Source organism: Herpailurus yagouaroundi, unplaced genomic scaffold, assembly GCF_014898765.1.
Source record: "Herpailurus yagouaroundi ecotype Mexico unplaced genomic scaffold, PumYag 222, whole genome shotgun sequence".
In the NCBI taxonomy this organism is placed as follows: Eukaryota; Metazoa; Chordata; class Mammalia; order Carnivora; family Felidae; genus Herpailurus; species Herpailurus yagouaroundi.
In genome coordinates, this window is record NW_024412453.1 from 3,275,599 (window position 1) to 3,287,601 (window position 12,003).

Genomic DNA, 12,003 nt, shown 5'->3' on the forward strand with positions numbered 1-12,003 from the left:
CTTGAATTACTAAAGACGTGCCCAGCTCTTTAACCTCCTCCTATGTTAGAAGGCCCTCAAAGTACCTTGAGAGCCATCTGGAGGATTAAAAGCCTGATTTTAGCAGGTATGGAGGAGGCAAAAGTGTAAGACATTTTGAAGAAAAATGTGTTTAGGTCTGGAAGAAGCTGGAGAATGAAATAAAACTAGTGCCAGGGAAGGGAAAAAAAAAAAGCTCAAAGGCTTTAAGTGTCACTTGAGCTGGACTCCTAACTTCCGTAAACATCAGAAGGCCAATCAATGCCTAGAGACAGTGAACCAAGACCGCTACCTTTTCCCTCTGACCCCAGGATTCACTCACTCACTCACCTGTAAGGCCTGCTGCTCTGAAGGGGGAGGTATGACACGAACCCCTGGGGTCCTTCTTGATTCAGGAGGTATGCCCCTGAGCCAAGCATGGAGATGCCTGGGGGTTAAGGCATGCCTGCCTTTCAGCTTCCAGTCCTTGCCTTTGAGAATGTTGAGAGCCCTCTGGGCACTGCCAAAAGTTTTGAATTCTGAAAGCAAGAATACCCCCTTCTGTCACTAAGGGCCTTTAAAAAGCCTGGTCCCCATGGTACCCATCCAGGTTGGAGCTTGCCAGGGCCAGGAGAGGGCAGAATCAGCTGCTGACCTGGTCCAGCCCCCTAGGAGGGCTTATTTGGTGAACATTTACCTTTTCTGACCTCACATTATCACCATCCCTAATATCATTACCCCAAGATTACATTGTGTAGTTTAGACTTACTCAGGAAACAGTATTTTTTTTGCTTTCCACTTGTAAGATCTTTAGGCAAGATCACAGCTTCCAAGCCAAGGAAAATGTTGGACTGCTGCAATAGGTGTTCTTTAAAGGTTTGGTTCACTCCAGACAGGTATATAGTACCTCGGTTCTCAGAATCTTGTTCTAGCTCCTTCACAAGAGTGCTAGAGTCAAGAGTGAGCTCCGTCACAGGCCTCTGCACCTAACCAAGGAAGATGGTATTAGTGGTAGCAAGTCACTACTTCAACTTCGAGGCCTATTATATACTGGCAAGTAACTTAATTCTGCAGTTTCCTTATCTATATAAAGAGGTTAATGATAAATGCTGCAGAGGACTATGGTAGAGACTTCTGTATTAGATAAATAATACATAAATGAAAATATTTTTGTGTAAACTTACTCTCCTCCCTTTCCTCCTCCCCTGAACACCCTGCAATGGAAATGAATTCCCTAATTTCTACCCCAATGAAATTATTTGCATAAGAAACTTAAAGACACCATTTGATCTCTTTAAAAGTTAAAGGAAAGGGCAGCTATGGAAAAACATCCAGAATAAGCCTTTTGAGGTCTAAGTAGTGATAAAGAGTACAAGGAAGACCCCAATGTAGCCCAGGCTGATTATGACAAGAACAAAAGCTGTCATGTTTTATGGTCACTGCTAGAAGAATGCTGGGCTTGGCTGAAGGCTTTCCATAACACAAAGTCTTGTGTTTGTTGGGCCTCTTGAGGGCATTTCTCAAGGTGGTGTTATACACTAGGGTACTGTAAATACAGGTCATGCTAGGTCAGGGCTGATTGAAGGGTGATGCTTTTTGCTTTCTCTGACTACCCTACCTTGATGCACATACTTTCTACCAGAATGCCATCCAAGGATTCTATGGCCAGCTGGGCAGCTTCCAGAACTTCATACTGAATACACAGATGTGGCTGCAGAAAAAACAAGATTTTATCTTTGCTTTCTAGGCTCAAACTATTAAAGAAGGGACTGGGAAAGGGCCCTAAACTACTGGCCAGAGCCATCAGAATAAATGTTCTCTTTGCTGTGCTGGGCTAGACAGTGATCGCAGATCACCTTTAGGTAAAATCACCAAGGTTCGTTAAGTGATTTCTCAGACAATAAGTAACCTTTATTAGTCATTTAAAATTGAAGCCTTCTCTTCCTGGGTGGTATCAGCAAAGCACTAATAAATCTTTAGTACCCAACTTGCTTTTCATATTATGTATTATGAACCACTAAAGTCTTCATTGCAAGTCACAGAGACTAATTTTGTCTTGTTAGCTTAATTTCACACAGGCACCTTTCTTATAAGCTTGGGGAGGTTAAGTGCTTCCAGTGGATAGGCTGCATCTTCAAATTGACTGCTTTTCTGCTTAATGATTGAGGTATAGCATCATCATGGAGATTAAAGTGCTCCCAGAGAAAAGCTTCATGATACTAATTTGGCAAAAGAAAATAAAACAATTGGACTTTATCAGAATTAAGAAGTACATCAAAGGACACTATCAACAATGTCAGAAAGCAACCCTAAGAATGGGAGAAAATATTTGCAAATCACGTATCTAGTGTAGACTTCATATCTAGGGGCGCCTGGGTAGCTCCCTCAGTTTGGCATCCACCTCTTGATTTGGGCTCAGATCATGATTCCAGGGTCATGGGATCGATCCCTGTGTCCTCTGTACTGAGCATGGAGCTTGCTTAAGATTCTCTCTGTCCCTCTGCCCCTCACCCTGCTTGCAATTGTTCTCTCTCTCTCTCAAAAAAAAAAAGCATATCTAAAATACATAAACTGATAAAACTCAATAATATCAACCCAATTAAAAATGGGCAAAAGGACTTGAATAGATAATAGGTATTTCTCCAAAGAAGACATATAAAAGAGAGATAGAAATGCAAAAGGGAGACAGAAAAAATAAGTGTCAGCTGGAATATGGAGAAACTGGAACCCTTGGCACTCAGGGAATGTAAAATGGTGGAGCCACTGGGGAAACCAGTATGGCAGTTCCTCAAAAAATTATACATAGAATTGTCAATTTTGGGTATATACCCACAAGAATTAAAAACAGAGACTTAAATAGATATTTGTACATCCATGTTCACAGAAACATTATTCAGAGTAGCCAAAAAAAGGAAACCATCCAGATGTCCATCAACAGATGAATGGATTAACAAAATGTAGTACATCCATACAATGGAATATTATTTAGCTTTGGAAGGAATGAGATTCTGAAACATGCTACATGGATGAACCTTGAAGACATCATGCTAAGTGAAATAAGCCAGAAACAAAAGGACAAGTACTGTATGAGTACACTTATGTGATGTATAACAGACTAGTCAAATTCATAAAAACAGCACAATAGTGGTTACCATGTCTGGGGGAGAAGGACTGGAATTCTTGTTTAATGGGCACAGAGTTTCAGTTCAGAGTGATGAAAAAGTTCTAGATACATTCCAAAACCCCCAGTAGATGCCTGAAACCAGAGATAGTACTGAACCCCTGTATATACTATGTCTTTTTCTACACATAAATGTCTGTGATACAGTTTAACTTACAAAAGCACAGTAAAACATTAAAACAATAATAATAAAATATAACAGTACACTGTAATAATGTTATGTGAATGTGGTCTCTGTCTCAAAATACTCTACTGTATTTATCCTTCTTATGATGTGAGACAATAAAATGCCTACTGGTTAAGATGAAGTGAGGTGAATGACTTCCACAGGCATTGTGAGGTTAGGTTACTACTGATATTCTGACGATACATATGTTAGGAAGAAGATCAAGTGCTTCTGGACTGTGGATAAAGAGGTACTACTGTACTTAGTAACAAAACTGTACATTTCAAAACAGCTAAAAAGGCAAATTTTATGTAGATTTTACCAAAAAGAAACAAAAATCAAGACTTCTAGCAAGAAATTACAGTCCCTTGACATATCTTTTTTATCCCTTAGGTTCATCTTTCCAGGGGATATTTCTATTTATATTTTTAGGTATAGGAAAGACATTAATAAAAGATTAGGAAAAAGCACATTTTAAATATCTAGGATTCTGTACTTAGATCACTTTGTAAGATAGATTTTTTTATTAAAAAAAAAATTTTAATGTTTTATTTTTGAGAGACACAGAATGTGAGTGGGAGAGGGCAGAGACAGAGGGAGACACAGAATCTGAAGCAGGCTCCAGGCTCTGAGCTGTCAGCACAGACCCCGATGTGGGGCTTGAACTCACGGACCACAAGATCGTGACCTGCGCTGAAGTCATGCTTAACCTACTGAGCCACCCAGGTGCCCCATGGAAGATGGTAGATTTCTTGATTCTCAAAACAAAACAAAAAAATCAGAGGGTTGGCAATACTAGGTATACATCCTTGTGGGTCAAGAACTGCTTCATCAAACAGAGCATGACTCATACTCCAGTTGGTGACAATCAAGCTCACATCAGTAATATTTGTTACCTGAATGGCCCCAGTAGACATCTGAATTTCCAACACTAATCTAAAGGTGAAAATCTAAGTTTTCCTGTTTCATTACCTGATGGGTTTCAAGAACAAGAGACATTGACTGGACTGGGCCAAAGCTCTTAAAAAGCCTCTTCACAGCCCTGAGGTTGCAATTTTTGCTAAATGGCCCAGCATAAACAGTTGACATCTCTGTCCACTTGCTCCTCATCTATAAGAAAAACAATACAGCAAGGAGGTGAATGTGGTAAGAGAATTAAATGAAATCTAAAAAAATCGTGAGTCAAAACATGGGATAACTCTGATTCAAGAAATTTGTTAACACAAACACTTGCCAAATGCACAAAGATTTGTATACAAGGATTTCATGACCACACTATTTGGAATAGCAAAAATTTATAAAGCACAAATGATGAAAATAACAGGTATACAAATGGAATACTATACAGCCGTTAAAAACAAAGATTGTGTACTGACATGAAAAGATGTACATGATACACTTAAATGAAAACGTAAAGCTGCATGATAGTATACATAGTCTGATTCCCATTTTTATAAAAATGTGTTTTCCAAAATATTAATACAAAGAAAATGGAGAAATATAGAGCAAACATAATAAGGTATGCATTACTTTCCTTTATGCAGAGAGATTATAACTCATTAAGTAAATCATCTGGCACAACTCATTTACTTACCCTCTTGTTCATCTCCTCAGTGAGTTTGTATGAAAAAGGTTCAAAAGAGAACTGGACGATGCTGAAGGGAAACAGAGGGATTTCCACTCTGGCCTGCTCAAGAACCTGCAGAGAACAGCAAAGCCTGGATGAGGCAGGAACCTAGTGGCTCCTAGAAGTGAGCCACAATAATATGAACAAGGTTGCCTTTTTTACCCATATTAAAAAGCAATATGGGGCTGACTTTAAGGTCTAGAAGAAAGTGGTGACCCCATACAACTTTCTAGAAAACAGTAAAGAGAATGATTAACATCACAGAGGATTCATGCCTTTAGGATTACTAAGAAAAAGAGATTACTATAACCAAATTATCTCTAAGAAATAAGTTAAATCCCAACAGAGCTCCCACCATTTCATACTGTTAAAGCCTGTGAGTAAAGACAGCAAGGAGAGGAGGCTTAAAAGACTGGAAAGAAATCAAGAGGCATGGAAGTCTTAGACGAAGTACAAACAAAATCACCCCTGAAAAGAAAAAGCACAACTGAAAGCCAAAATAATGAACACATGTCACGAATTTGATATTTCACAACACTTGACTAAAGGGAAGAAGCTTGGCAGCCTCAGAGAAATGCTTTTGGGGAAGATAAGATCTATAGAGAAGAGGTAATACCTCCTTAGAGACACTGCAGTGAAGGGAAAGAAGGAAATACGGGAGGAAATTAAGGATCCTGGCAGAAAGATAATAAGACTAATGCCACCCTCTCCCAAGAGTATTATAAACTCCTTATTCTTTCCAGCACAGTATCATCCTCAAAATAAGCACTTAAAAAAAAAAAAAAAAGAGAGAGAGAGAGAGAGTGTGTGTGTGTGGCATCAGCAAAGTGCAATACAAGGAAGCTTCAGGCCCTTACTCTCCCACAAACACCAAGTTAGCAATATAGGCCAGAATACTTTTGTGTATTCTGTGAGAAACCAGTTGAGAAGCCACAGCATTTAGACCAACATAAAATCAAGAAAGGATTCTATGGAAAGGAGTAAGAAAATTTGTGGTGTTTTGCATGCTCATTCATAACCCTCCCCCCATCCAACCTAGCACAGTACAACTCAGAGGAAACCTCCCCACACTGGGAGATTCAACATTTTGGCTTGTCTTGAGGCTGCCTCAGGGACTAGTTTCTGTCTCACTTGATTCACAGCACTGATGGTACTGGCAGCATTGTTTAGAAATTCCTGAAAAGGAGTGATGTCAGTAAGGTCATAAAGTAGGAAGCTTCAGGCCCTCATTCTTCCACAAAGACACCAAGTTAACAATAACAAAGAGACCAGAATACCTTTGCAAGAACTCTAGAAACCAGTTGAGAAGCAACAGCACCAAGACCAACAAAAAAACCCAGGGGTTTCAGCAAAAGGGAAAGGAAAATATGCAGTTTTATGTGCCTACCTATGTTACTCCCCATCCTAGGAAGGATCCACTGGAGATCCTCCCACTGGATGGAAATAAGAGTGGACTCTGCATCCAATTTTATGGCTAGTCTAGGGTCGCTGAGGGACTAGTTTCTGTCTCACCTGACGTAGAGAACTAACAGGACTAGGACTGGCAGCTTTGTTTGGAAGCCAGTGAAAGCAAATGCAATCACCATAGCACATTAGAGCCACAGTTTCATAGGCAGATGCCAAAGGGGGTAAGAGATTATGAGCATTGAGAAGAAACAGACAAGCTCCTTAGGGAATCTGAGATAACTAAAAGTACTCATGTAAGCTCTGAGAAGACACATCCTCAAATTGGTTTGAGAGGTCCTGGAACCTCTAGCTAGGCTATTTACCGAAAGTCTTCTGCTCCATGATGCCAAGCCATATGATGGCAGAGATAGTTGGTTCTTTTCCAAATGGTTAGATCTCAACAAAGAAGATCACAAGGCATACAAAAAATAGGGGGAAATGGCCCAAATGAACAAAATAAAATTCTAGAAACTAAACCTAAAGAAACACAGAATGAACTAAAAGAGAACAACACAGACAACTAATGGAAATCAGCAAAATGATGCATGAACAGTATGAGAATATCAACAAAGAGCAGCCATAAAAAATGAATGAAATCCTGGAGCTGGAAACACAGTAAGTGAATTGAAAAATTCACTAAAGGAGTACAACATCAGTCTTGATTAGGCAGAAGAATGAATTAACAAATGTAAAGACAGATCACTTGAAATCATCAAGTCAGAGTAAAAAAAAAAGAAACAAACAGATCCTAAGATGGGACAATATCCAGAAGACCAATGTACATACAATGGAGTCCTGGAAGAAGAGAGAAAGGGACAGAGAGCTTATTTGAAGTAACAATGGCTGGGGCGCCTGGGTGGCGCAGTCGGTTAAGCGTCCGACTTCAGCCAGGTCACGATCTCGCGGTCCGGGAGTTCGAGCCCCGCGTCGGGCTCTGGGCTGATGGCTCAGAGCCTGGAGCCTGTTTCCGATTCTGTGTCTCCCTCTCTCTCTGCCCCTCCCCCGTTCATGCTCTGTCTCTCTCTGTCGCAAAAATAAATAAACGTTGAAAAAAAAAAATTTTTTTTTGAAGTAACAATGGCTGAAAACTTCCCAAATCTGAAAAAAAGAAATGGACCTTGAAATTCAAGAAGCTCAAAGAACTCCAACCAGGATAAATCTAATAAATCTAAAGAAACCCACACAAAGACATATTACAATCAAACTGTCAAAAGTAAAAATCAAAGACAGAATCTTGAGAACATCAAGAGAAAAGCAACTCCTTGCATAGGAGGGAACTTCCTTAAGATTATCAGTGGATTTTTCAGCAGAAATCTTGCAGGCCAGCAGAGTGGTGTGATATATTTAAAGTGCTAAAGAAAAAAAAATCAAGAATACTGCAGCCAGCAGGACTCTGCTTCAAAAATGGAGGGGAAAAAAAAAAAAGCTGACAGAATTCATTACAACTAGCCCTGATCTGCAGGAAAGGCTAAAGGGAGTCCTTCATGATGGAAGAACATTAGACAGCAACAAGACGCCACATGAAAACAAAGTTTCCAGTAAAGGCAAACACGTGGTCAAATACAGTAACCTCTATTACGGTAATCTTGGTCTATCAATTCACTTTTAATTCTAATTCAAAATTTAAGTGACAAAAACATGAAAAAATAACTATTCCTATGTTAATGAATATATAATCTATATAGATGTGATTGACTAATTATTAAATGCATTCACTTAATCATTTTCAAACTCTAATTTATTGGTAACTTTTCCTGTTTTTTTATTTTAATTTTTTAATTTGAATATAGCTGACATACAATGTTACATTAATTTCAGGTGTACAACATAAGTGATTCAACATCTCTCTACATTATGCTACACTCACTACATTTATCACTGTACAATGCTAATACAATATCATTGGCTATATTCCCTATGCTACATCTTTTACATAAAGGTGCAATTTATAACATCAATAACATAAAATGGGGAGAGTGGAGCTTATAAAAGTAGAGTTTTTGTATGCAACTAAAATTAAGCTTTAAGATGTTTTAGGTAGTTGTAATAACTATAAACAAAATATTTATAGAATATACACAAAAGGAAATGATAAAGATATCAAAATATGTCACTACAAAAAAAAATCACAAAGGAAACAAAGGAAGACAGTAGAGAGGAAAAGAGGGACATGGCACTGGCATAAAGACAGACATCTAGAACAACGGAACAGAATAGAATTCAGAAGTAAAACCTTGAGTATATGGTCAAATGATCTTTGACAAAAGTATATAGTCTAACAAAATGGTACTGGGAAAACTGGATATCCACATGCTAAGGAGGGAAGTTGGAACCTTGCCTTACATCATCTATAAAAATTAACTTAAAATGGATTAAACACCCAAAGGTAAGGTCCAGAACTATAAAACCCCTAGAAGAAAACATAGAGGAAAGTTTCATAATAATGGATTTGTCAATGATTTCCTGGGTATAACATCAAAAGCACAGGCCACAAAAGCAAAAATAGACAAATGGGACTACTTAGTTCCTTAAAACACACAATCAGCAGAGTGAAAAGGCAACCTATGGAATGAGAAAATGTTTGCGAATCATGTATCTGATGGGGAAGTAAACATATTGGAGATATATATATATATATATATACACACACACACATATATATGTATATGTACATACGTATATATGTATATGTATATATATATACATACACACATGTGCGCGCACACGTAGGGGCACCTGGGTGGTTCAGCTGGTTGAGCGTCCGACTTCAGCTGAGGTCATGATCTTACGGCTTGTGAGTTCGAGCCCCACATCAGGCTCTGTGCTGACAACTCACAGCCTGGAGCCTGCTTCAGATTGTCTCTGTCTCTCTGCCCCTCTACCGCTCATGCTCTCTCTCTCTCAAATATAAATAAACATTAAAAAAAAATCCTAAAATATTAACAACAAAAAAAAAACAATTAAAAACTGGGACTTCAGGGGCACCTGGATGGCTCAGTTGGTTAGGTGTCCTACTTCAGCTCAGGTCATGATCTCGTGGTCTGTGAGGTTGAGCCCCGCCATCAGGCCCTGTGCGGACAGCTTGGAGCATGGAGCCTGCTTCAGATTCTGTGTCTCCTTCTCTCTCTGCTACTCCCCCACTCATGCTCTATCTTTCTCCATCTCCCAAAAATAAATAAATGTTAAAAAAAAAAATTTTTTTTAAAATGGGACTTCAGTAGACATTTCTTAGAAGATTATATACAAGTGACAAAAGAAAAAATGTTCAACATCACTAATTATAAGATACAATGAGCTATCACCTCATAGTAGCCATTAGGATGGCTACTAATAAAAAAAGTAAAAGTGTTGGCAGAGCTGTGGAAAAGTTGGAACTCTTATGAACTCTGTTGGTAGGAGTGTAAAATGCCGCAACCACTATGGTGAGTGAACACTATAGGAGTTTCTCAAAAAATTAAAATCCCTTTAAAAAATAACTATTTAGGGGCACCTGGGTGGCTTAGTCGGTTAAGTGTCCAACTTCAGCTCAGGTCACGATCTCATGGCTTGTTGAGTTTGAGCCCTGCATTGGGCTCTGTGCTGACAGGTCAGCGCCTAGAGCTTGCTTCAGATTCTGTGTCTCCCTCTCTCTCTGCCCCTTCCTTGCTTGTAGTCTCTCTCAAAAATAAACAAACATTAAACATAAATAAAAATAACTATTTAAAGTAAAATAATAACATGTAGAAGTAAAATGAATGATGACAACAACAGCATCATGCCAGGAGGGGAAAATGCAAATATACAATTGTAAGGTTCTTGTATGTTGAATAGTAGAAGATCACTTAAGGTAAATTGGGACAAGTTAAAGATATGTTATAAATCCTAAAGCAACCACTAAAATAACACAACAGAGAGTCATAGTTAATACACTGCCAAAAGAGATAAAATGATCATAAAAAATACCACATTAACTCAAAGGAAAAAGAAGAAATAGGAAAAAAAAAAGAGATGGGACAAATAGAAAACACAGCAAGATAAGAGATTTAAACCTAACAATATCAATAGTCATATTAAATGCAAATAACCCTACTATACCATTTAAACAGCAACAATTACTGGATTGAACAAAAAAGCAAAGCCTAATTGATTATTACAAGAAACCCACTTTATTGTTTTATTTTTTTTAAACATAGATTTCTTAATATTTATTTACTTATTTAGTTATTTTTTAGAGAGAGAGGTTCTTAAGCTGGCTCCATGCTCAGCTGCATGGGATTGATGCAGGGCTCGATCCCATGACCCTGGGATCATGATCTGAGCCAAAATCTAGAGTCAGATACTGAGCCAGCCACCCAGGGACCCCAAAAAACCCACTTTAAATATAAAGATACAAATAGACTAATGCAAAATAAAAAATATGTACCATGACAACAGTAATCAAAAGGAAGCAGGAGGGGCTATATTAATATTAGACAAAGTATAAGTCAGAATAGAAAATGCTTCTGGGGATAAAGGCCTATTTGTAATGATAAAGGGGCCAATTCATCAGGAAGACATAATGCATAATGTTTATGGGTCTAATAGCAAAGCTTCATTATACACAAAGCAAAAATTAATGAGACTCCAAGAGTATACATACAAATCCACAGTTATAGTTGGAGATTCCACCTCTCAATAAATTTAAAAGGATTCAAGTAATTGAAAGTACATTCTTGGATGACAGATAATTTAAGAAGTCAGTAATAGATCTCAGGAAGATACCTAATTATTAAATGGAAACTAAATAACACACTTCTAAAATGCCATGGGCCAAAGAAATAATCAAAAGCAAAATTAAAAAGAATTCTGAACTGAATGAAAATGAAAACAAAACTTATCAAGATATCTAAGATGCAGCTAAATATAGAACTTGGAGGGAAATTTATAGCTCTAAAATACCTGTAGTTAAAAAGAACAGTTGCAAATCAATGACCTCACCTAACACTGTTCTGGCTGCATTAGCCAAAGCATTTAGAAAAAAAAAAATTAGGGACATGAGAATTGGAAAAGGAGAAATAAAACTATGGTACATAAACATACCGGAGTATGATGTAGCTATAATAAAGAATAAAGAAGATCCTCAACAAATTGATATGATTTCTAGGATATACTGTTAAGAAGAAAGAGCCAACTGCAAAAGAGCTTATATAGTATGTTAACTTCTGTGTGATAAAGAGAAATATCTGCTTTTCTTTACAAAAAAAAAGGGGGGGAAGTGAAGTATAAATGGGAAAATAACAAAGTTATTTACTTACATGAGGTAGTGGGAAGGATTAGGTAACAGAGATATGTAAGGGAATTCTACTTCTCTGAGTATATACTTTTTGGTAGTTTTGCCTTGGGAGGCACATTAATGTTCTACAGATCCCAAAAATAAATCAATAAAGATTCAAGAGGGAAAAAAGCCTAAAACTGAAAGCAAAATGAAACAATTGAACTGAACTATATTTTAAATACAGCTAACCTATAGGTGAGAAAAACCAAGTAACTTATAAATGAAAAATACTCCAACTGTTGTAAATGGGGTGAAGGATAAGGAAGAGACTGAACTTCAAATTCTTAACTAAT

General features: G+C 37.7%; 1 protein-coding gene across 6 annotated transcripts in view; it reads right to left on the reverse strand.

Annotated features, from left to right (window-relative positions):
- The window catches only part of REXO5 (RNA exonuclease 5), a 39,920-nt gene that overhangs the window by 3,964 nt on the left and 23,953 nt on the right, over positions 1-12,003 (reverse strand). For 3 of the 6 annotated variants that reach the window (XM_040458822.1, XM_040458820.1, XM_040458821.1), the window contains exons 14-18: positions 4,939-5,043; positions 4,317-4,454; positions 1,616-1,708; positions 767-983; positions 349-536 (exon numbers count right to left, since the gene is read on the reverse strand). In XM_040458822.1, the coding sequence (XP_040314756.1) occupies positions 349-536; positions 767-983; positions 1,616-1,708; positions 4,317-4,454; positions 4,939-5,043 (741 nt within the window). The remainder of the gene's footprint in view (positions 1-348; positions 537-766; positions 984-1,615; positions 1,709-4,316; positions 4,455-4,938; positions 5,044-12,003) is intronic. The other 3 variants (XM_040458824.1, XM_040458823.1, XM_040458825.1) reach the window with 3 other exon arrangements.